The sequence below is a fragment of the Pteropus vampyrus genome, unplaced genomic scaffold (assembly GCF_000151845.1).
Source record: "Pteropus vampyrus isolate Shadow unplaced genomic scaffold, Pvam_2.0 Scaffold432, whole genome shotgun sequence".
Taxonomy (NCBI): domain Eukaryota; kingdom Metazoa; phylum Chordata; class Mammalia; order Chiroptera; family Pteropodidae; genus Pteropus; species Pteropus vampyrus.
The window spans coordinates 977,296-1,001,729 of NW_011889213.1; the positions used below are offsets into that span (position 1 = coordinate 977,296).

At 54.5% G+C, this 24,434-nt stretch overlaps 1 protein-coding gene across 4 annotated transcripts; it reads left to right on the plus strand.

The window, feature by feature from the left end:
* The first annotated feature begins 697 nt into the window (after nucleotides 1-697).
* Nucleotides 698-21,978, plus strand: JUP (junction plakoglobin). Of its 4 annotated transcripts, none has more exons than XM_023523911.1 (14): nucleotides 698-887; nucleotides 10,727-10,942; nucleotides 12,455-12,705; nucleotides 12,929-13,167; nucleotides 13,870-14,071; nucleotides 14,869-15,013; nucleotides 15,140-15,243; nucleotides 16,461-16,799; nucleotides 18,306-18,461; nucleotides 18,675-18,794; nucleotides 19,274-19,424; nucleotides 19,534-19,655; nucleotides 20,374-20,413; nucleotides 20,704-21,978. In XM_023523911.1, exons 1-14 carry the CDS (start codon nucleotides 881-883, stop codon nucleotides 20,853-20,855), a joined length of 2,244 nt encoding a protein of 747 aa, XP_023379679.1. In that variant the 5' UTR covers nucleotides 698-880; the 3' UTR covers nucleotides 20,856-21,978. The 4 variants fall into 4 exon arrangements, with proteins under 4 accessions (XP_023379679.1, XP_011379557.1, XP_011379558.1 ...); XM_011381255.2 differs by having other exon boundaries at nucleotides 698-868; XM_011381256.2 differs by having other exon boundaries at nucleotides 698-868; nucleotides 10,730-10,942.
* Nucleotides 21,979-24,434: the final 2,456 nt, after the last annotated feature.

The window sequence follows — 24,434 nt, forward strand, 5'->3', positions numbered from 1 at the left end:
CTCATACACGCCCTGGTAAGAGAGATATAGCTAATGTACCCATTTTACAGATGAGGAGAAAAGGGGCAAAAGGAAGTAACTTGCTTAAGCTCATACGACTATTAAGTGGCAGGACCCGAACCATGGCCTTCTAATTTAAAATTTCATGAGCATGCCATCTTTTGGGGAAAAAACCCCAACCCAGTAAAAAGCCAATGAAATGCTATACAAATATGTTGTTATGCCTTTGTGGCAAAGGTGAATAAACCCAAAGAAGCATCAAGCCTGACGCCGAGTTGGCTGGCTGGTGAAGGCATCAGTCTTTTCCCATGGCTCCCCCTGACTCACCTGTAGGACAGGTAAGGGGAAGGGGAGAGAGTAATGAGTCTTACCTGCTTAGGGTAGGGTGGGGCAAGACACACCCCTTCCTTCCCATTAGTTCTTTCCTTGGTCTTGCTGACAGAGTCTTGCCCAATCAAGAGGAAGTAACTTTATATTTGCCAATAGGTGCAGAGTTAGGATGGAATCTCAAGTTGGAGGCCGTTCCCAGAGCCGACTGGCAGTCCCTAGGGCCAATGGCCAGCGGATAAACGAAGGCGGCGGTGGAAGAGGACTGGGGATGAGGCTCCTCCCCTCGATGGGACAGTCAGGCGAGGCAGCCAGTGAGTCCGCTTCAGTGGGTGGGCGTCTCCTTTAGGGGCGGAGCTTCAAGGGGCGAGAGGCGTGGCTTGGCTGTCAGGTCCCTTCGTCTTTTGTTCAGTTACTGAGTTGCTGCCTTGGCCAGAGTCCGGAGCAGCCGCCGCCCGAACGCGCAGAGCTCTGTTCGCTGCCCGCGCCGGCTCCCATCCCGGCCCTGCCCCTACTCAGTCCGACCAGGCTCCACACGCAGGTGAGGACGATCATGGCAGGTATCTCTGGGGTAAGGGAAGGGCAGCGAGCAGCCGAGAGGCAGATTTCCGGCCGTCTCAGGGCAGGTGAAGGAGGAAGCCAGGGAGCGCCAACCTGCACCAGCGGCAGGGGGCGCGCTGGGGTCCTGGGCGCGGCGACTAAGGGGGCGCGGAGTGCGTTTGGGGCTCCTTCGCGAGGACGAGGAGGGGTCAAAGCAGGTGCCTCAGAGGTCGCGCCTCCCCCGGAGCCCGCGGAGCTCGGCCGACGCCGCGTCCCTGACTCTCACCTGACTCTTGCAGGGTAGACTTTGACCTGCTCCGTCTGCATCGCAGGGGCTCACTTTGGTCGGGAATTTACTGTTTGGGAAACTTGCTGCCGCTGGTCTCTTTGGGGCCACCTTCATCCCACCTCACGCGTCATCCTTGCTTTCCCTCCCTCTCTACTCCCCCAGGCCTGGGTGGGGCCCATTGTCTGCGCCCGGCTTGCCCAACTGTGGGGGCTGAGCGCACATTTTCCCAGCAACGCGGGCCCTACCTGCTAAGCAGGTGAGCACACGAGTCCAGAGGCCCTGTCCTCCAGCTCCCGGAACCTCGTCGGTACTGTACCCGCGGCGCCCCCCTCCGCTCCAGTGGGTGCCGGGCTAGGGCTCACCAGGGGAAGCGGGATTGGATGACAGTGGGACTGTGCAGGGCCGGCTCCGCGCCCAGCCGGTGTCTGGGACCGGTGGCTCGGACTGGGGTCTGGATAGGTGGAGAATTCACTGGTCCAGCTTCCAGGAGCTGCAGCTTCCAGAGTGTCGATTATGGGAACAAGATTACCCTCTCTCTCATCCCTTAATATTGGAAAAAATCACCCCAAACAAACTTTCCAGGAGGAAGTATTCACGGCAGCTTTCTCTGGAGGTTTTCTTGCCTCCCGGCCCAGGGCTTACCCCAGGTTTACGGGGTCCTTCTTGAAGTAAAGCCCCCTCCCCCAGCTGGTCAGGCTGATCCAGGGCCACTGCTTGAGCTCTGGCCCTGTCCTCCCTGCCCCCACCTCCATCCTGTTTGCTGGGTCCCTGGGGCCTGAGGTGGGGACCGGGGTGGGGGGCGGGGTGGGCCGAAGGGGAAGCAGCTTCTTCCTTCTCTTCCTGCCTCCGGGGACCACCACACCCCCCCTCGCCTGAGGCCTGCGCTAGTGGCTCTCTCCCAAGTTCTGCCCCCTCCCTAGGAATGGGGGTGGGGCAGGGCTGGGCCTGATGACGAAGGTGGGGGAAGCAATTGTTCGGGTCTTTTTTTTTTTTTTTCCTACTCTGTCCCCCACGTTATTTAGCTGGCTGGTAATTGAGGCCGAAAAGCGAGGAGCCATGGGGCTTGATTTCCTTGATTTTTGGGTTTCGAAGGTGCATTCCTTCTAGAGGCTTTTGCTGTCCTTTCCCTACCCGCCCCCTTTCCTGAGAAAGTTTGATGGGAAAAGTGGGACGGAAGGAAGACTTTTGGGGGGGAAGGTCTCAGGCAGAGCTGAATTTTTCCGAGATCCCCTCGCCTGGCTAAAGTTGGGGATCTCCACCAGGCTTCCAGCACTGATTTTTAAAAATCTGAAGCGTGGTCTTTGCAGGGACTTGGCGGTCAGCGTCTTTGGAGAATAGAGGAGGAATGTAGAGCCAGGTTCTCCTTCAGACCTGTAGTGAAGGGAAGATTGGGGGCAAGCTGCTTGCCCTGACTCACTTGGGAAGACCTTACCATATGGTTTTGTGTTTGTAGATGGGAGAGTAGGGTTGGGGGGTCAGAACCCCATGAGTGCCTCTCACCTCCAGGGATCAGGCTCCCTCTCCATCCCTCTTCAGCTCTTGTGGGCAGTGTACCTCTGGGTAGCCATAAGGGAATGGAGTTTGGGCCAAAATAACCTGTTTTCCCTCTTCTCTGTGCCAGAGTGGAGGAGGGGAAGGCATTGTAATTACGTTGGTTAAATGATTATTTTAGCTAATCTGGTTTGTGGCTGTGATAAAAAGATAATACTGAGGAAGGATTTCTAGGAGGTGCCTGGTGAAAACTGGCTGCTTACTGGATGTGGGGGGTAGTACACAGTTAGTCATTTCTTGCTAGATCAAGCCCCAGCTTGGGTGACATGAGCCTTCTCCAGTCTGCCCCACCCCCCACCACCATCCCCAGCTTCACCCCATTCTCTTTGGTACCTGTTTGAGTTGCCAAGGCTGCTTCCTGCTTCCCTCTTGGAGGCCCATGGGGGAGGTACCAACGAGGGGGTCACTCCCTGGCCTGGGAGGGATCCAGGAGAGGAGCCACCTTAGAATGAGATGGAGCAATAGACTGGTCAACAGAAGGGCTGTTTATTGGGAGAGGTTATAGTGGGGCAGTTGTCAGCACAGGGATTTGGATTTGATTCCCAGCTCTGTCACTGTGTGGCTTGGCCAAATCATTTCACCTCACTGAGCCTCAGTGACTTCCTCTGCAAAATGGGAATAATAATACCTACCTCCCAATAAGTACTTGATAAATGGTATCTTAAGTAAGGGAGGACTCTACAGATAGCACTTTCGATAACTGTTCTCACTTAATCCTTATGACTGTCCCTGAAGGCAGCTGTCATTCCATTCAACAGGTGAGGCAGTCGAAACTCAGGGAGGTTAGGTAACTTGCCCAAGGTTGCACAGTGAGACCCAAGCAGGGCCAGGACTGGCATTCGGGTCCTCTGGCTCCAAGCCCCAGAGCCCATTCTGCTGTATCACCCCACTGTGGCTTTGGGAAGAGTTTTTCTGCCACTCCTTTTTGAGAGCTTCTGCTCTGGAGTTTGGGGAGAAGAGAATTCAGAAGGGCCCAGGAAGGCATGTGTGGGTGATGAAGGTGGGGGCAGGTTTGTCTGGTGGGGGTGACTCATGTCCTAGTCTCTAGTCCTCTGAAACCTCCCCTATGGCTTGGTTTTTAGCTCCTGGTGGAGGAGGCTCTCCAGGGGCTGTGGTGGATGTGTGTGGAGGAGGTTGGGAAGGGGGGAGAGGAGGGCAGGCGTCAAAGCTGCTGCTGCCTCCCCGCTTGAGCTGGCCAGAACCATGGGCTGTTCTGGGCCTGTCTCTGTATAGGAAGTGGGAGTTGCCTGCTTTGCTGGGGGCTGGACCTCTGCCAAGATAAGGCGGGGGTGGGGGTGGGGTGGGGGTGGGTGCTGCTCCCTGGAGAGATTTAGGACAGGGCCAGTGTCCTGCTGGATTTCACCTGACAGTGCTGCCAGACTGCTCTTGGGTGGGGAGCAGGCTCTCCCCTCTGTGGGAGCCCTGGAGACTGGGGGCTGGCAGTAGGGGTTTTCTGCAGCTGGGAAGGCCTTTCTGGTGATGAGGGTGGGGTCAGCCAGAGCTTTGGTCTTTGCAGGAGGGGCTGGTGTCTCTGTCCTTTAAGACCTGTCTGGTTCTGGCACTCTGCCAACTGAGCATCTGATACCAGAATGGTCCTGGGAAATAGGGTCTCTATCTGAGCCTCTCAGCACTGGGCTTTCAGATCTCAGCAGGAGGGGGACTCTAGGCATGGGGGGATGGATTATTGATCCTGGAAAAGAAAAGGCTGAAGAGACTTGATGTGACAGAGGAAAGAGAATGAATTCAGCCCTGGCTGTTATTTATAAAGAGGGTGAGGGGTGCGCTGTTTTATGTCACTTCTGAGGACACAAGAATGCTTGAGACTGATGCTCTTATGGAGGGAGTGGAGGTTAGACGGGAGGAAAGACTTCCTGTATGTTAGAGACTAAGAATAAGAGGGAGAGATGGAAGCTTAGAGTTGACTCTTCTCTAAAGAGGAAGAAGCAGGGCCCCATCCGTGTGAGCTGGGCGAGGGCCATCCTGCAACAGTAGTCCCAATACCCTTTGGGGTGAGTCTGAGGTCTGTTGGGGTCCCTGGGGAAATGCTCAGCATTGTGTCTTTCAGGAGAAGAGAGACCTGGCCATGAGAGGAGCAGGTATCCATGTGCTGCCAACGGGGCTAGTCACTCCTGTGAAGAGAAAGAGTGACGAGGCTAGGTAGGGCAGGTCACTGGGGTTTGCATCCCTGCAAGTGACACCCTGAGGCCTCTCTCCTGGGACACGGTTGAATCTAGTGGAGGTCTGGAGGGCATAGACTGACCCAGTTTCCAGCAACCTCCTTGGCCAGGCTTGAAGAGAAAGCTCACTGGCTACTCCCCTTTGCTCAGCCTCCTGGCTCCTCAGCCTTTGGGGGCCCTCGGGGCAGGAAGCTAAGCTTTCTGTGCCCTGCAAAGTGTGTGTTAACAGGTCCGCTTTCTTTTCTCAGTGTGGGGACTGTGGAGTCTTGTAGATTCTTATCTCTGAGGCGTGGCAGCCAGTGGGGAGAGTTGGGACCTGGTCCGGGCAGTCAGTACCCTGCTTGTCTGGGGGTGAGAAAGAGGTTGGGCTCCCTCCCTGTTGACTGAAACGGTAATCTCCGATCATTGTGAAAAACAATTGGACAGTTTACTAGGGAAGGAAAAAAGTCACCCTTACTCTTACTCCTTATCCCGGTGGAGGCAACTACCACGAATATTTCCTTCCCTTCTCTTTTCTAAGCATCCTCTTCTTTCTTAACCTCGATCTTGATGATCTCATACTCTATATACAATACCATATTTGAACCAAATCTTTATCCAAATCCTCATTTTCTCCAGCAAATGCTAGACAGGGAATGAACCTTGCTCCTCCAGGAGAGGACCAGGCAGCTATTTCTGTAGCACGAAACCACTGAAACCCTGGGGAATCACCCCTGAGAAGTGGACACCAGCTGGGGTCAGAGCTGCCCAGGCCCTCTGGAGTGGGGGGCAGGGGCAGGGGTGCAGTAGGCACTTGTGTATCGAGATATGTCACCGACATGTCAGCCCTTTGCTCTTGTTTCCTGAGGCTGAGTGAAGTGTTTTTCCATTCCCAGGAGTCTCGGTTTGGGGTCATTTGCTAGTCTGGGATTTTGCCCACACAGGGTCACTGGCAGGGAACAGAGCTCCAGCTGGAGCTCTCTCCGGAGGTTCCGGGGTTGAGCCACCTGGCTTGGCATTTCCCTCTCCTCCAAGTCTCCTTCATTTTCCCACCCTACTTTGTTTGCTTTGGGAAGGAGCCGAGAAGGAAGAAAACAAACAGCTGGGGCATCCTGACCCGAGCCTTCCCCACTCCCGGCCAGTCCTTGGGCCACTGCTTGGTTATCCTCCAGACCGGAAGTGAGGGTTTTCCTCCAGAAGCTCAGGATGGGTTTCTGTCTTCTCTCATTCCAAGGGCCCTGGCCATACCTAATGCCCATTCAGTTGTTGCCCACTCGGAATGACCAGTGTGATGGAGACAGGGCTCTCAAGTAAAGCAGTCATGTCCGTCTCTGTACTTTTCTGGAGTCTGTTTCCACTGGTGCTGCTGGCCAAATCTCAGTTGGAGACAGAGACAGACTGGGAAAGGGTGGCGGCTGGTGACCCTGCTGAGCCCAGCCTCTCCCTTGGGGCTGCTATGTGGGGAATGTCCATGCCTGACTGGGCCTGACCGCCCTGGCTGCAGAAGGCAGCACATGTGACTGGGGAGGGGGAGCTGCACAATGTCACTGCTTGGCCTCCCCTCAGGATCCAGACAGACATAGCCCCTCTTCCCCAGCCATGCCCTACCCCGCCCCCGCAGCGCCCCTCTCAGCCCTCATCTAAGGGCTTTGAGAAAAGAAGCCTGGGGCCTGGGTCCCAAAGAGCAGGCTGGCTGCTGGCTACCTTGCCAGCCCCATCTGTGCTGGCCTCTTCTGCCATTTCTTTGCATCTTTAATAGAAGGATGCTTGCCTGGGCCTTTACTGTCCACAGCAGGCTTCCATAGTCAGGGTTGTATTCGATCCACACTACGGGCTGAAGAAAGAAGTGGCATATCACTTCCACTTTATAGGAGTATGAGGCTTAAGGAAAAGGAGTGACATGCCCAAGGACACACAGCCAGTGAGTGGTGAGGCTGGAGCCCCTCCCTTGACTCCCCTGCTCTCCCCGCCCTGCCCACAGCTCCCTTCTCTGTCACTGTTTGAGCCATTGATCTGAGTCTGCATGAGTCTCTGGCTTCTGGCCCAAGGAACCTCTGGGGGCCCTGCCCAGCCTGCTCTTGAAGTCCTCAAAAGCAATGTTTCTAAGCCTGGTCCCAGCACCCCTCTGGGCAACCCATTCCTGTCTTTGTTTCCAGGTATGTCATTGATGCTTGGTGTCCGGTAGCCCAGCCCAGCTATGCCCGTCACTGACTGTGGGTGCTGGCGGGGGCAGGAGGCTGATGTAGCTTTGATGGGAGTTATTTTTAATGGGGATAGGCTGCACTCTGCCGGGTCAGGCTTGGATTTTAGGATGTCCAGGGCCAGCCTGCTGGGTTGGCCAGGCCAATGAGGAAGAGGAATTAAGGGCAGAGTACACCAGAGTAGCCTCATTCCTTGCTCAAAGACTCCTCCACAGAGTGGGCCAGTGGGGGAAGGGTCCTTGGCACACCCTCTCCTGGGCCCTGTCTTCTCTTCCTGTCCCTTGCACTGTCCCCCACCCTGTCCTATGTTCTCTGAGCTGGCTTCTTCCTCCCGTGTTGCCAAGAATAGAGCATGCTGCTGTTAAACAAAGGCCCCCCATTCAATTCAGAAAACCGCCCTGTGTCTGGCTCTGCCCGTCTCTGTCCAGGGTGCATGGGCAGGGCCCGCGTCTGTCTCGCCCACGTCCACCCTGGCTGTGTCCAGGGGCATTGTGGCAGGTCTCGCTCCAGGTCTAGGGTGGAGAGGGAAGAGACCAAACTGGGTGCGGCCCCCTCCACCCTGGGAACTGCAAAAGCAGCACTTTTGCTTCTTGTGGGAGAATTTCTCTGCTCCTCTTGGGGAGTAGGTGGGGAGAAAGGTGGGGCTGGTTGTCCGTCCTGCCTGAAGTCTGACTTCATTCTAGCCTTTCTGTTGCAGGAAGAGCTCTCCCCATGATCCTTTCCTTAGGAAGAGTTCTGCTGTGTGTCCTCTCTGAACTGCTTTCTAGTTCTGCTCATCCTCAGCTTTCTCTTGTCTGTCTTGGAAACGCTGGTTCTTGATTCTCAGAATCTTAGACATCAGCATTTCTCTCTGAGATCACCTGGGCCACCCTTTCTGTAGGTGAAGCACAGAGAGGGAAACTAATTGCCCAAAGACACTCAGCAAGTTCGTGGCGGAATTGGGACTAGAACCTGAGATGCCTGACTTCCCAGCAGGTGCTGTGCCTCCAACTGTGAGCACCCTTGGCCTCACCTGTCCACTTCTGCCCTCGGTGAGAGGGCTCAGCTCCACCCACATCCACCTCCCCCTCCACTCCTCTGCAGCTGGGCGTCTGGCCCTCTTTTTGACCCCAGGGGTTCCGGTCCCTCTTTCCCTGGATCCCCTGTTAAGAAACAGGCAAGAAGCCCCACTTAGTGGCTGGAAGCTGGTCTGCAGTGAGGCAGACCTGGCTTTGAGCAGAGTGCCTCCATTTCTTCACTGTGAAGCCTCAGTTTCCTCACTGAGAAATTAGGAATAACGAATGCCTGCCAGGGGTTCTGTGAAGGAAGCCTGAGATTCATTTGGTAGTAAAGGCAGCTGGATGTCTCCTCCCGCAGGGAGCCTCTGACCTCCGAGAGGCCTCTCTCTCCCCCGGGCAGCTGTCCAGCCCTCAGCTTTTCTTGGCTCCAGGCCTGGGATGGTGGGGGTGCTGAGGGGCTCGCTGAGGAAATGTACCTCCGGTGGCCATCCTTGACCTTGGTGGTCCCTTTGGACATGGGCTGGGCAAGAGGATGGTCCTTATGGTTTTGGGTGAGGCTTGTGCCCCTCTGGCTTGGAGCACCAGGGGTAGGCAGCGGTCTCTGCTGGGGAGAGGCTTTTCCCGGCTCCAATGATGGAGTGTTTTTACCAGTCAGGGCTGGAGATATCCAGTTCTTTCTGAGTATATCTGACTGAGTCTTGGCATTCAGATGTCAAATGCCGGCTCAGTCCTCTGCCTGGTTAAGTGGCATTTAGAGGGTTAATGCAACTGTATTTCCTGATGCAGTTTCGCCTTCCTTCTCCAGTGCTTGCTCCTCCCCTGGGTGGCTCCCTGACGGGCTTGCTTCTCCCCTATTTTCTCTTGTCTCAGGGGAAGGCAGGAGTGCTGGGCAGTGTGTGGTTAGGGTGGGGGGGCAGGGCCTCCTCTTGAAACAGCCACGCTTGTGCCTGGGAAGCAGCTGGCACATCTGACGGCACCGAGCTGGCTCTCTGTTCTGGGCCTGCTTCTGTTTATCAGTCCGAAACTCTGAGTCACTCAGCGTGACGGGAGGAGGGGAACAGGGAGAAGGGAAACAAGGCCCTGGGAGCTGGTGTGGCTCCTGCCTCTGCCTGTTCCAGGTGTGCTCAGGGGCAGGGGAGGAGCAGGTGTTGCCATAAAAGGCAGCAAGAGCTGAAGGACCATTTGTCATCGCCTTGAGTGTGGCACTGGGCGTCACTAGGAAGACATATCCCTGGCAATCTTTGTTCCTGGGGTGGGGCCTGGCTGTACCAGCCACCCCACCCTCTTCCTTACCCAGTCCCCCAACACAGTGGGTTTGAGGCTCTGGGTGCTACCCAGCCTCATGGGTGGACCAGCCAGGGTGCGCTCGCTGTCTGAGGCCACACCGGGTGTGCAAAGTCACGCCTGCACCTGGTCCTGGCTCTGCCTTTTCTCCACGGTGCCACCTCACCTGGTGGAGTCTCTGTTTCCACATCTGTGAGTGGGGGCACAGAGCATGTGCTTTGAAACCCGCTTGTGAGGATGGCGACATTAGCGAAAGGTCTGGCGCTAGGTCAGCCCTGACTGGAACACAGCTTCCCTTGCCAAGCTCCAGAGGTCAGCTTCCAAGACAGGGAGACAGACAGAACAGGGTGGGGCTTTATCCTCCCTGGCACAGAGTGGGGCCCAGCTCTTCACTAACCCCAAGTGGCCCAAGTCTCTGCAGAGAGAGGAAGGGTACCTGACTGGCAGTGATCACGCTGAGTTCCGCCTCACCCCTTATCCCTAGCCTGCGTCTGAGGAGGCCAGGAAGTGAGTAGACCCCTGTAGGTGCTGATACCCGGCCGTGGCCACCAACATCGGCACCTATCATGAGCCAGGCATCATGCTGGGTCCTTTACAAATATGGTCCTCATGACAACCTATGAGGAAGGTGATGCTACCCCATTTTACAGATGGGGACACTGAGACTCAGCAGACTGGCAAATTACCCCAGTAGTATATGGCTGAAATTTGAAACTGTTAGTGGGGCTCAGAATTCTGGAAAAGGCTTCCAGGAGTCAGGGTGCTAGAGAGACAGAAGTCTTAGGGCCTGGGCCTCTTGGGGCCACTTGTGATTCTGTCCCATCTGCAGGAAAGTGAGATCCTGGAGTCTGAGGGATCCTGGGGCATCACTGACTGCTCCGAGCAGCCTCCTAGGCTCCCCAGAAAAACCTGTCTAACCACTTCCCTGTCTGACCACCACGTTTCTGGTGCAGCTACATCATCTCTGCAGCCTTTCCCAGGGAGCCCCAGTAGATGGGGATAGGTCTGCAGGACCCCAGAAGCTGCTGAAGGCCCTGAGTGCCTTCTGCTCTAGGAGCGTTGGGTAGGGTCGGCAAGGTGAGGGAGCTCAGGGCTGGGTTGGGGTATCTGACTCTTTACTGCCCTACTTACTCTCCATGGGGTTCACCCCACCCTAGCTGGAGGTCAGAGGTGCAAGCCCAAGAGCCACACATGGATATCCCTCTCTGGACCTGATACCCTTCTGACCCCCATTCCCTCTACCACAGCCCAGTGGGGCTCTTGGGGCTGAGGTGGGGGCAAGCGGCGATGGGCAAGACCTGGGAAAACTGAGGGCTGGGCCAGGCTGTGGCATGCCCCACTGGGGCCAGCTGATTTCCTGCTCCTTTTTTGTGTCCCCAGCAGCCACCATGGAGGTGATGAACTTGATTGAACAGCCCATCAAAGTGACCGAGTGGCAACAGACATATACCTACGACTCAGGCATCCACTCGGGTGCCAACACCTGCGTGCCCTCGGTCAGCAGCAAGGGCATCATGGAGGAGGACGAGGCCTGTGGGCGCCAGTACACACTCAAGAAGACCACCACCTACACCCAGGGGGTGCCCCAGAGCCAAGGTTGGGAACCCTGGGGACTATTTCATGGGAATATTCCAGCAGAAAATAAAGCTTGGCCCTGGAGGGAGATAAAAGGAGGCCCCCACTCTGATGGGGGAGGCACGGCTCCTGCTCATAGTGACCCACCCTGTCTGAGGGAAGAGGCACAGCTACTTCAGGGTGCCCCCATCTGGAAAAGAGGCAGGTTCCTCTTCCGTGAACCTCTAGTATGGAGAGGAGGCCTAGACCCTGCCCACCAGTCTGAAAGAAGAGGCACAGCCCTTGCCTTTCATGAACTTACAGTATGAGGAGGCATTACTATTGCCCTCGAGGAACCCATGGGCTACGGGAAAGACACCATCCTTTGGTTCCAGGACCCTCAAGTTTGATGGAGAGGCAGAGCTCCAGCCCTCAGGAAGCCCCTAGTCTGGTAGAGGAGGTACAGTTCTCAAGCCTGAGGGCTCCTAGTGTGGACTGGGGAGGAGCCGAGGCCTGCATGTGGAACATGCTGACATGGAAATGGACTGAGGCTAGGTGGTGGAGTGACCCACCCAGTTCTGGGACTTTGGGGTGGGGACGCCCTGCCAGCTTACCCAGCTTACCCGGTGGGATGTCTCCTCCTCTCGACTAATTGGAGGGTGGAAACTTTGCCTCCTTCTCCCTGGGGCATCAGGACACTGGCCAAGACAGGGCTGCCTGGGAAGCCTGGACACCTCTTTATGGGACTTCCAGGTCCACCTGGGGTCGGGGATGGTGGAACCTGGAGTGTGAGCTTAGAACCCAGCTCCTGCTTTCTGACTTTCCCCCTGATCTGACGTATGATCTTGCATGTCTGATGCCTCTGGGCCTTGATTTGCCTGCCCATATAATGGGAGAGTTGCCTCCTCTGCGGGTGATGAGGGTATAATTAGAATTATGAGCTTTCAGGCTTGAAGAGACTCAGGTTGTCTCATCCTACCTCCAGTGCGTTGTTAAGGAAGGAACACAGAGTCAGGGTTTGGGCTCTGGAGTCAGGTTGTCTGAGTTCAGATTCCAGCTTGGGTTCTTATAACCTCTGCCTCTGTTTGTCCATCTGTAAAGTGGAGATAATAATAGTACTTACCTTGTAGGATTGTTGTAAATGAAAATATATAAGAAAAACACCTAATTCACAGCCAGGCACATAATAAATACTCAAAAAATATTAGCTATTCCTACTAATAATAATAATTGCTAACATTTTTGTAATGAGATGTGCCAGGTACGAGAATCCTTCCTTTTCAGAGTAATTCACAACTATTATCCTATTTAATTCTCCTAAGAATTCTCTGTGGTGGGCAAAACAAGTGGTGCCTCATTTTACAGATGACATAACTGAGGTGATGGTGACCTCCCCAAGGTCACTGGTTAGAGTAAGAACTGCAGGTGGTGTGCTGGGCCTTTGGTCGGGTTGGGAGGCCGCCAGGAGTATCTAGTCGGGCTGTTTGCACAGTCTGCCCTCCAGGTTCGCCTTTCCTGCCTTCTGCAGCTCACTCCCTGTCCGTTGGCCTCCAGGTGACCTGGAGTACCAGATGTCCACAACGGCCAGAGCCAAGCGGGTGCGGGAGGCCATGTGTCCTGGTGAGGACAGCTCGCTGCTGCTGGCTACCCAGGTGGAGGGGCAAACCACCAACCTGCAGCGGCTGGCAGAGCCATCCCAGCTGCTCAAGTCGGCCATTGTACATCTCATCAACTACCAGGACGATGCTGAGCTGGCAACCCGGGCCCTGCCTGAGCTCACCAAACTGCTCAACGACGAGGACCCGGTCTGTGAGGGGCCTAGCTGGGGTGGGGGGAGGCAGGGAGAGGAGAGGTCAGGTGTCCACAAGGAGGGCCCTATCTGGGATGGAGGGAGGTCGTTGACCCTGAGCCTCATCAGCGGAAAAAGTCCGACCCAGGTCCCTCTGAGCTTTGAGAAGGGGTCTCCTGGTCCCTCCTCACAGTGGCAGCTGGACCTGGCTGATCTGCTCCTTTGTTCCACCCCGCCAGGTGGTGGTGACCAAGGCAGCCATGATAGTGAACCAGCTATCGAAGAAGGAGGCGTCACGGCGGGCGCTAATGGGCTCGCCCCAGCTGGTAGCTGCCGTAGTGCGCACCATGCAGAACACCAGCGACTTGGACACCGCCCGCTGCACAACCAGCATCTTGCACAACCTCTCCCACCACCGCGAGGGGCTGCTCGCCATCTTCAAGTCAGGCGGCATCCCAGCCCTGGTCCGCATGCTCAGGTACTCAGTGCGGGGGCCTGGGGCTTCCCTCACTTGGGCTTCCATACAACATTTATCGAGCACCTACTATGTGCCAAGTGCAGAACCGTGTCCAGTCTTGGTGCTTAGCTGCTCAGGTAACTAACAGGAAGCTATAGTATAGGCTAGGGCAGAGATACGTCTGAGACTGTTCAGACCTCTGAGAAGGTTGACTCTAATGGCAAGGGTTGATGGATGAGTAGCATCTATCCATTGTAGATGAAGGGAAGAGTTTTCCAGGCATAAGGAACAGCATGTGCAAAGTCCCTTGCCATCTTCATCTTTCCAGCCTTGCAATGTCGATTGGCCTTTTTCCTCATCCTCATATCAGGCTGCGGGGTTGCCCGAGTGGAGATATTGATCTTACTCCCTTGCAGGGCCTCTCTAGCAAAGCCTTCCACATGGTAGTAACTCAGTAGGGACTCGTGTTGAGGGGACCTACTGTGTGCCGGTACCAGTCTGGGAGCCCAGGAGCAGGAGTTGTCATGGTCCCAGTGGGGAGAGGGGAGGTGCTGTGTGCTCCACGTATAAGAATGGGGCTGGGCTCAAGGAATGAGGCGATTTTAACAAAGGGCTATTCCCGTGTGGGCGTCGGTATTGGAGAAGGCTTCCTGGGGGAAGTGGCCCACGTTTATGCCAGGCCCTGGACCCAACTCACACTAACCCCCCTGCCTGCTGTCCTAGCTCCCCTGTGGAGTCGGTCCTGTTCTACGCTATTACTACTCTGCACAACCTGCTGCTCTACCAGGAAGGCGCCAAGATGGCGGTGCGCCTGGCAGACGGGCTGCAGAAGATGGTGCCCCTGCTCAACAAGAACAACCCCAAGTTCTTGGCCATCACCACCGACTGCCTGCAGCTCCTGGCCTATGGCAACCAGGAGAGCAAGGTAGGCCCCTCCCCACCCCCAGCGGAGACCTGCAGCTCACCATTACGTCACCTTCCGTCCAGCTGCAGCCTCAGGCTGCTGCCTCCTGACCTTTTTTAGGTTAAATATATATGTATGTACAGTTGTACGTGTTTCATCATATAACTGTTTTCAGGATAAGGAAAAGAGAAAAAATTTCCTTGGCCTCCCACAGCCATTGTTATTTCAATGTGCATCCTCCAGTGCTATCCTGTGGGCATATTTGTATTAGCTGTAGTAATAACACATGTGTAACTTTGCATCTGTTTTCTAAATGATATTTTAAAAATGTTTGTTTGCTGTGTTGTTCTTAAAATCATCCTGCTTAGTGGCAAATAGCATTTCATTAAGTGGGGCCTCAGACTTTATTCTGAGGGAGGGCATCTGGATTGCGTCCCATTTTCCACATTTATAAACAGTTCTGTAATGAACATCTTTGGGCACATAGCTTTTCCCAAAGAGTGGAAAAAATGTTATCAGTAGAGCTAAGGGGTTTTAACATTTCTAGGCTTTTACCCCAGTTGCCAGATTACTTTCCAAAAGAACTGTATTATTTACAATGCCATCACTGGAGATGTCTTTTAGTATAGTTTCACCTCATCCTTGCTAGCATTTTATATTATCATTTTTTCAAGATTTTGCCTTATTTAATAGTCACGAAATTTATTCGGGTTTTAGCTGAAGCTCAGTTATGGCAGCTCTGTCAGCCCCCTCTCCCTTCCCTGTTCCTTGTCATATTCCCTGTCTGTCTCACACTCATCCTCCCCCTCTCCCCACAGCTCATCATCTTGGCCAACGGAGGACCCCAGGCCCTCGTGCAGATCATGCGCAACTACAGTTATGAGAAGCTGCTGTGGACCACCAGCCGCGTGCTCAAAGTGTTGTCCGTGTGTCCCAGCAATAAGCCCGCCATTGTAGAGGCTGGTGCGTGTTACAACCTGTGAGGGTGACCCACGTGGCCAGGAGGGCTGGAATGGGGGCTTGGTTAGCGGCCAGGCTTGGTTAGCTGTGTTCCCCTGCGGCTGACGTGACCCCTGTCCCCCGTCCCAGGTGGGATGCAGGCTCTGGGCAAACACCTGACGAGCAACAGCCCCCGCCTCGTGCAGAACTGCCTCTGGACCCTGCGCAACCTCTCGGACGTGGCCACCAAGCAGGTGAGCGAGACATCCAGGTCGGTGTCCACCTCTTCAGCCATCCGTCCTTCCATCTTACCACATCCAACCTACCTGGGAGTCTGACATTAGGAGCCATGGGAGGCCGAAGGCTTGGCTTCTAAATCCTGCCCTGTCATGGCTGCGGCTGGATGGTCTCTGAATACCCTCATCCCTTTAGCTTAAGGCTCTAATCCCTATTAGGGACTTTGGAAGGGGAATTAATGAAGGGGGCTGATTTTCTAAGCTGCGGTTCAGGTGGTACCAGGAGAATAGTTTTGACCTAGACCCTGGGGTGGGGAGCAGCATTCAGAGGGACAGCTTGGGGACCCTTGTGGTTAAAAACACAATTTAAGGAAAAATACAGTTTTAGGGCAAGTCTCCTGGTCCGTCCTTCCAACCTGACTGTTATTCCTAAGAGCCTCCATCCATAGGCTCTTTACTGAGCACCTGCCACATGCTGGACTCCCGGGCATTTGTGGACATTGGCTCATTTACCCCTTTCAACACCCGGAGGTAGAATGTGGGACCCTGCTGGTTTGATGAAGAAATGGGTTCAGGTTGGTCAGTAAGGTCCTTGGTCACAGCCAGGAAATGGCAGAGCTGGGATGTGAAGTCAGGGCTGCCTGTCTCCAGAGCCTGGGGTCTTTCTGTTCTACCACAAGGCCACGCATGGCTCCTCTGGGAGAAGTAAGGCTTCTGGGTTAGGGATGTTTCCAAAAAGGGGATTTGGCCTGGGACCTACTGAGGGGGCAGCTGTGAAGGTGCAGAAGAGTGAGAAGCATATAAAAATGGGTCGGCTAGGCCGCTGAAGCACGTGGCCTCCTCCTCAATTTCCTCTTGGCCTGGGAGCCTCCCTCGACCTGAGCGGGGCTCTCCCTGGGTCCGAGGATGCAGAAGAGGGGCAGGAAGGGCTGGAGGAAAGAGCATGGAGCTTAGAGACAGGCTTGGGTTCAGATCTCGCCTACTGGCTGTGGGTCTGTGGGCAAGCCCTGCAACCTTTCTGAGCTTTGGTGGCCCCACAGGAGAGCACTGGTCTCTCGTGAGAGTCAGCAGGATCACGGAAATGAAGGTTGCCAGGCACACGGGCAAGGTCCCTCGAGTGTCAGAGGAGTGGGCTTCCAACCCCGTTGGGCCATCTCTCTCCCCTAACACATGTAGGAGACTTTCTATAGTTAGGGAGTCTCCCTCACTCTCCATTACCTTCCCCTCAACCCCAGGAGGGCCTGGAGAGCGTGCTGAAGATTCTGGTGAATCAGTTGAGTGTGGATGACGTCAATGTCCTCACCTGTGCCACGGGCACTCTGTCCAACTTGACGTGTAACAACAGCAAGAACAAGACGCTGGTGACACAGAACAGTGGCGTGGAGGCTCTCATCCACGCCATCCTGCGTGCCGGCGACAAGGACGACATTACAGAGCCTGCCGTCTGCGCCCTGCGTCACCTCACCAGCCGCCATCCTGAGGCCGAGATGGCCCAGAACTCCGTGCGCCTCAACTACGGCATCCCAGCCATTGTCAAGCTACTCAACCAGCCCAACCAGTGGCCACTGGTCAAGGTGCGAGCGCTGCCACGGTGGGGTTGGGCGAGGGGCAGGAGCGCTCAGCGGTCAGGTTCAGGTGCTATGTGTTGGTCCAGGCAAAGCTGCTATAACAGAGAGGCCCTGAAATACAGTGGCTCCAATAAGACAGAAGTTTCTTCTTTTCTCGTGGAATGGTTTGGACTGCCATAGAGGCTCTGCTCCTGAGACTAGAATCTTTCTCTGGTAGCTAGGCCATCCCTGAGGGCAGAGCTTCAAAGTTTAATATGCACATGACCACCCTGCGTGGTCTCATTAAACTGCATGCAGGTTCTGGTTTGGTAGGCCTGGGGATGAGGGTGAGAGTCTGCATTTCTAACAAGCACCCAGGTGATGCTGCTGGTCCATGGAACCCACGTCTCACACAAGAGGGTCTGGACAAAAGAGTTGTCCTCACACAGTGGTTGGGCTGTATCATCTCCACAGATGCGTTCTAGTCCCAGAGAAGTGGGAAGGCTAGCAGAAAGTGAGACATATCACTTTAGCCCACACCCTGGAAGTGGGTTATCTGGCCACATCTGGATGCAAGGAGACTAGCAATGTTTCATGTGTCAGAAAGCCATGTGTCCTGCTAAAACTCAGAAAGGATGCCAAAAAGGCAGGGTAGAGAGGATTCTGGGGAATACTTGGTGTCTGACATAGAGAGAGTCTGGGGTGTGAAGAGGTCGAGCCTTCCTCTCAGAAAGCTACCTGGGAGAGCCAGCTGGCATTGGCTAAGTTTTAGACAATTTAACAGTACAGATAAGAATGACTCTAAGTCATTACGCACACTGAATTTAAAAAAAATGTGTAGTGAGAGAAAAAGGGCAGCTTAGGGCCCCTCCTTGGGCTTGGTACCTGCTGCAAGCCCAGGGTTGGGGAGGAGTTTGCATACTGACCCAGCAGCTAAATGACAAGCGACCTTGGCACTTCATCCACCTTGCACTCACGCCCTCATCTCTCCCATGATTTTCATCCCTGCCCCCCTAGCTTCTTGTTTTGAGGATCAAATGAGATGATAAATTTCTTTGCAAGACCCTAGGTGATCCTGGGAGGCCAGAGTGGCTCCTGGGAGTCAGAGACCCCTGGACAGGAGACCTCAGCCCTGCTGGGGATTGATTATGATATGAGCATCACCAGAGCAGGAGGCTTTGGGGTCAACCATAGCAAAGACTCCCTGCTAATCAGGGTTTGGGGACTAGAAAAGTTAGTATGGCTCTGTTGTCTTTAGGGAGTTGGTAAGAGAGAGGGCATAAGGGTGAGGGCTGGCGGAATGTTCTGGAATGGGACACCATTTTAGCAGGGGCCGTTAGAGTTAGACATGAGAACCCACAGGTCCCGTGGAATAAGGGACATGGGCTGGGGTGGTCTCATTCTCTGGAGATCTTCCAGTATGTCCGTGTCTGGCCTTGGGGACAGAGAGGTGATAGGGGAGGAGGAGACAATGCTGGGAACCCAGGGATTCTCCAGACACCCAAGAAATTCCCCTGATTGTTGTCTTGCCAGGCAACCATCGGCCTCATCAGGAATCTGGCTCTGTGCCCAGCCAACCATGCCCCACTGCAGGAGGCAGCAGTCATTCCCCGCCTCGTCCAGCTGCTGGTCAAGGCCCACCAGGATGCCCAGCGCCACGTGGCGGCAGGCACACAGCAGCCCTACACGGTCAGTGAGCTGGTAGTGCCTGTGACCGCCCTCCCTGGGGTCAGGGTGTCCTCTGTGTGAATGTGTATGCACACAAGAGCATATATGGGGAGGCAAGAAGCAGATCCACTTCTGGGACCAGCGAGGTTGTCAGAGTGTTGTGGGGAGTGTGTATGTGTGTGGCCATGTCCAACGGCCACCTGTCACCATGCTCCAATGCCTCTTCTGGTGCAGGATGGTGTGAGGATGGAGGAGATTGTAGAGGGCTGCACTGGAGCCCTGCACATCCTGGCCCGGGATCCCATGAACCGCATGGAGATCTTCCGGCTCAACACCATCCCACTGTTTGTGCAGGTGAGTCTGGGGCATGTGGGCAGGAGAGGTCCCCGCCCCCAACTTCTGCTTATCCCCACTGCTGAAGGGATGAAGTCGGCAGCCATGGGTCTGGTGATCGATGTGGTGCGGTTATTGTTTCGCTTTGCATCATTCTCTTTCTTATTAATATGAACTTATAGATTTTTAGGAATAGTTTTTTAATGATATAGAAAAATGCTTTATGTTATAACGTCAGATGAAAAAAGTGGGAATCGAACACATATATGGCTATGACAAAAATCAGTGGAAATACACCACCAGTGTGTTAACAGAGCTGTGTCTGTCTGGGTGGGCACTGTGGCCGGCTTTCTTTTCCATGTCTTCATACTTCTCTTAGACTTTCCACACTTTGTGGTATGAGCTTGGATTAAGTCCAGAAGGGGGAGGTGGAGACGGCTGGGCTCTGTGGTGTGCTGCCTCCCCCACGCCTTACCCCGACACGCGCCCCTTCTCCCCAGCTTCTGTACTCGTCAGTGGAGAACATCCAGCGTGTGGCCGCCGGGGTGCTGTGTGAGCTGGCCCAGGACAAGGAGGCAGCCGACGCCATCGATGCCGAAGGGGCCTCAGCCCCACTCATGGACCTTCTGCACTCTCCCAACGAGGGCACGGGTGAGGGGCCGCGCTGGGCGTGAGGAGCGAGGGCGGGGACCGGGCCTGGCGCCCCCAACCGGGACGGAGGCGGGGGCCTGACTGGGCCTTTCCTCTCCTCTCTGCTCAGCCACCTACGCCGCGGCCGTTTTGTTCCGCATCTCCGAGGACAAGAACCCGGATTACCGTAAGCGCGTGTCTGTGGAGCTCACCAACTCCCTCTTCAAGCACGACCCGGCTGCCTGGGAGGCTGTGAGTACCCGGTGGGCTGCGACATAAGATTGTGCAAGTTGCACACTGCACAAGGGCAGCACGTTTATGAGGGTTCCTGCCATCCTGTTAACTTCATAGATCTTTATTTTATAATTGGATCATTTATGATAATTCTCTGGAGATAGAAGTGGCAGGTTGAACCAATTATCTTTTTTTTCTCTTATTCACAATTTCTTATTATTTTTTGTCTGTATTGAAATATAATAGACAATTAGCTGCTTATACTTACATTGTACAATTCAATGAGGGGTGTTTTTTTTTTGTTTTTTTTTTGCCACTTATAGTTGGCCAATTATCTGTTTTTGACTTACCAAAAAGGCAATTTTATCTTGTCCAAACTAATGTAAAGCATTGAGGCAGGGCGCCTTTTTCTGACTTGCATAAAGGTGCTGTACAGGCTGTTGGCTGCCCTGATCCCAGGCAGAGCAGTTCCTGGCGCCCATTCCCTTCCCCTCCCCAGGGCTGCTCTAGTCCTGTGGGTGTCCCTAAGCGTGAATGGTGGGACCCTCCACCCCGGGGAGGTGCCTGAGGAGAGGAGTCCATCAGGGTACTGGGGGACCATGTCATCCTCTTTCCTCCAGGGTCTTCGTTTTCCCCCGGACCCCCCTTTGTAGAAGCATCTCTAGCTGCTCACCTGCACCCCCTGCTTTCCACCCTTCCCCCTGCCCCAATGTTTCTCTCTGTCTTCCTTTCTCAGGCCCAGAGCATGATCCCTATCAATGAACCCTATGCGGATGGTAAGTGTGTGCAGAGTTCTCAGGACCCTGGAAAGTGGGGGTGGGGGAGCATGTGGGTGTGAGTAAGGAGGTGGGGGAGCATGTGGGTGTATCTCCAGGGCCAAGGGCCAGTCGTGGCCACTGTGTGGCATCTGCATGCACTGTTGTCTGGGTCTCCTGATGAGCAAGTTTAGGGAGAGGTTCAGGCCCACTGGGGGTGTGCAGAGGTAGAGGAGGGGGCTGAAGCCTCTCCAGACCCCTAAACAGGGTGACCCGCAGACCCTGGACAGAGTCCCCCTTCTGCTCCCCAGACATGGATGCCACTTACCGCCCCATGTACTCGAGCGATGTGCCTCTGGACCCCCTGGACATGCACATGGACATGGACGGGGACTATCCCATCGACACCTACAGCGACGGCCTCCGGCCCCCCTACCCCACTGCAGACCACATGCTCGCCTAGCTGGCTCGACCCCAGTATGACACCTCTCGCTTTGCAGCCTCCCTCACGCCCGTCGGCTGCTGAGACACGCTTTCCCTTCCCTCTGGAATCTTCTTCTCATGGAGGCCTTCTCATGTTTCTGTTGAGACCCTGGCTCCTTTTTGTGGGGAACAAGTGTGGGGCCTTTTGCAGTTGAGCTCCCGCAAGGAAGGCGTGCCTTGGCCTGCCTTATTTTGTTATTTTTGCTGGGGATGGGGAGTCCTGACTCTTCTATGAGTGGTGGGCGGGTAGTGCAGGAAGGGCACGAGTTTCTAGGGGACACAGGCCTGCCCTGACTCCTCTGTGTCTGCCCCACCCCCCAGGTGCAGCTCCTCATCTGGGGGGCTCTCTGCGCAAATGATGGGGCAAGACAGACAAGTGCCTGAGCCTGGGGGACCAGGGCCATGACTTCCTGCCCAGCCTCGTGCCTCCATAAGGTCTTTCTTGGGATGGTGATCTGCTCTTGCTTTTCTGTTCTGGGTCATGGGTCCAGGGACTGATTCCCCCTCCCCAACCCTGTGGCCCTGGCAGTAAAGCTTTAGACTCTGTTCCCTTATCAGTACCCCCTTCCCTGCCTTGGCTTTCTATTTTCAGCCACCTGGGTCCCATGGGACTTTGGTTCCTTTTCCAGGTCTGATTTTCTCACTGAACACCTGACCAACTGTCTTGAGCACCTGGGGTCTCCAGGACCCAGGTTCAAGACCCAAAGCCCCAGAATCCAAAGCTCCTCTTGAAAAGTTCAGGAACCATCTGGGGAGATGGGACAGAGATATGGAGAGTGAGTCCCTCACTCCAAGACCCTGCCTGCTTCCCTCCGTGGGATGCTCCGCTGGCTTTGGTCCCCTCCCCAGGGAGCTCTCTCTCCCCCTCCCCCCCACAATGACTGCCCTATTGCCCCCGAGAAGTGCTCTTGGCTGACCCCTCTGGTGTGGTGAGGGGCTTTCTCTTCCCCTTCCTGTTTCAACAGCCTCCCCCAACTTCTGCACATGGGTGTGGGGGCTGGGGGAGGTCCCTGCGGAGAGTTTTATTATTATCGCTTTATGTTTTTGGTTATTGGTTTTTGTATAGACCAAAGCAATGGAAATAAAACTAACACAGAGATCCAGTGGAGGCTGTTTGGGGTGTGGGATGGGAAGACGGGGGTTCTCTTTGGCAGCCTCATGAGGACACTTGGGATCAGCTGGATCCCAAGTGTCCTCATGACCACCTTGTGTGTGGGAAAGATGTGGAGAGAAAGAGGTCGGGGAGAAAAGCGTGTTTGTGGAGGCGGAGTGCACTTAATTCAGGACACACTTGTAGGGCTCCAACTTGGACCCTTAGGAGAATAGGAGGGGCGAAGAGATGACTTTCAGGGACACCAGGCCTTACTCATCTTTCCAGTGGGCCACCTCCTTGCTAGCCTCTCAGCCTCCAGCCCTGCCCTGCCCTGCCCCTGTGTGGCCTGAATGTATATTTGTTGGATTTCTCCTGTGGTCTATGGCTTGGGGTCCAGGCCCCTCTGTGGTCTGCGGTGGGCCCACCCCAGCCCCTGACTGCCTCCCTTTGTCTCCTCGGCCAGCATCCTCCATGCTGTCTCTTGCCTCATGATCTTTGTCCATGCTGTTCCTTCTGCCTGGAATGCCCTCACCTGCTCACCCATTGGGATCCAGCTCAGCCCTCACTCCAGGAACACCCCCTCCATAACCTTCCTCCCTGCTCCCAACCAGGCTGAGATACTGCCCGTTCTCTGCTCCATGATGCCCTGTGCATACCTGTCATTTCTCATCACATTGGCGTTACTGTTGGCTTATGTGATGGTCCCCCACCCACATCAACAAATTCTCCTTCCTGAGGATGGCTAGTTATAACACACTTGCCAAGGCTAGTTTTAACACACTTGCCAAGGCTAGTTTTAACACACTTGCCACACTTGCCATGTTCTTTGTATGGGTGGCTGGGCCCATTGCCTCATTCCTACACCTGCCTGGAGCTCAGGCAGTGGAGGGAGGCCAAGCCTTGTCAACAAGGCCATTTCCCTTGTTAGGGAGGCCTCATGGCGCTGCACGGATGCCCTGCTGGGGGCGGGGCTGGGAACCCATTTAGGAGGCAGCTGTAAGGTACAGGCAGGAGGTGATGAGATGCTGAACTGAGCTCCGCTGAGGGGAAGGAATGATGGAAGGGAGGGGACAGAACAGTTTTCAGAGATCTTCCTCTATATTCTGTATTCAGGGCCTGTCTTAGTCTACTCAGGCTGCTATAACGAATTATGATAGACTGGTGGCTTAAATGACAGACATTTCTCACAGTTCCAGAGGCTGGAAGTTCAAGATCAAGGTGCCAGCAGATTCGGTGGTGAGAGCCCACTTCTTGGCTTGTAGACGGCCACTTTCTGGCTGTGCTCTGAGAGTGAGGTCTCACTCCCTTTTATAAGGCACTAATCCCATCGTGAGGGTCTCACCCTCATGACCTCATCTAAACCTAACTACATCCCAAAGGCCCCCCACCTCCAAATACCATCACATTGGAGGCTAGGACTTCAACATATGAATTTAGTGGGGACATAGATATTCAGCCCATGACAGGATCCTGACAGGAAATACTCAACTCGGGTAATTTGAGAATTTAGTAGAAACAGCAGGTATAGGAAACAGTAAAGGAGAGGGCCGTCCCCTGGGCTAATTGGGGGCCTTGGGCAGGAAGGGAGAGAGTGCTTCCTGGGGACAGGAGCCTGATGGGGGTGGGGGTTGGTCACTTCCTCCCTCAGGAAGGCTGTGACCTCACTCCCACCAGAGCTCCCTGTTGGCCAAACGCAAGAAGAAACCAGAGAACCCATCGATATGGTCCATTCATGTCTCCTGCTACCCAGAGCAGAGGGAAGATCTGGAGAGGCCAGTGAGAGATGCTCAGCTCCCAGCCCCCACAGCTAATCTTTTCTGAAAGAGGACTCAAGGCAGCTGACAAAAAAGGATCGCTCTCTCAAATCTCATAACAAGCAATGAGGATACGAGAAAAGAAGGCAGCAAAGCACCCATGTTAAGGGTTAATACTAGACATAACAGCTTCATATATTAAGTACTGAGCTTCCTAGCAGCCTGGCCCAAAGGAAAACTTGAAGCAAATTTATCTCAATGGATTGAGTTGGATGCTTCTTCAGTTTTCATGTAGGAGTTGTCTGAGTCCCATAACCTTGAGAAAGTCAATTCACTTATCTGAACCTCAGTTTCCTCATCTGTAAAATGGGGATAATACCTGTTCCGTCTACTGAACATGAGGATGAAAGGAGAAAGCACAGGGATTCCAGGCAGGAAGAAGGGGAAAGGGTGAGAGGCTTTTTCCCAGAGAGGCTTTGCCTTTCTGTTTTCTATAAGGGACACCCACCCCGGGGACATATCTGGACATTGGCTGGAAACTGTCACATGACCCGCTGTATGGGAAGCTGAGAAACAGAATGTTTTAGCTGCACACGTTGCTCCCTTGATAAAAATCGGGGTCTTATAGTAAAGCAAAAGGAGATGTAGGAGACATGGATAAGACACAGGTATTGTCTGTGGCAGCTGGGAATGAGGCCTGATGGACCTTGTC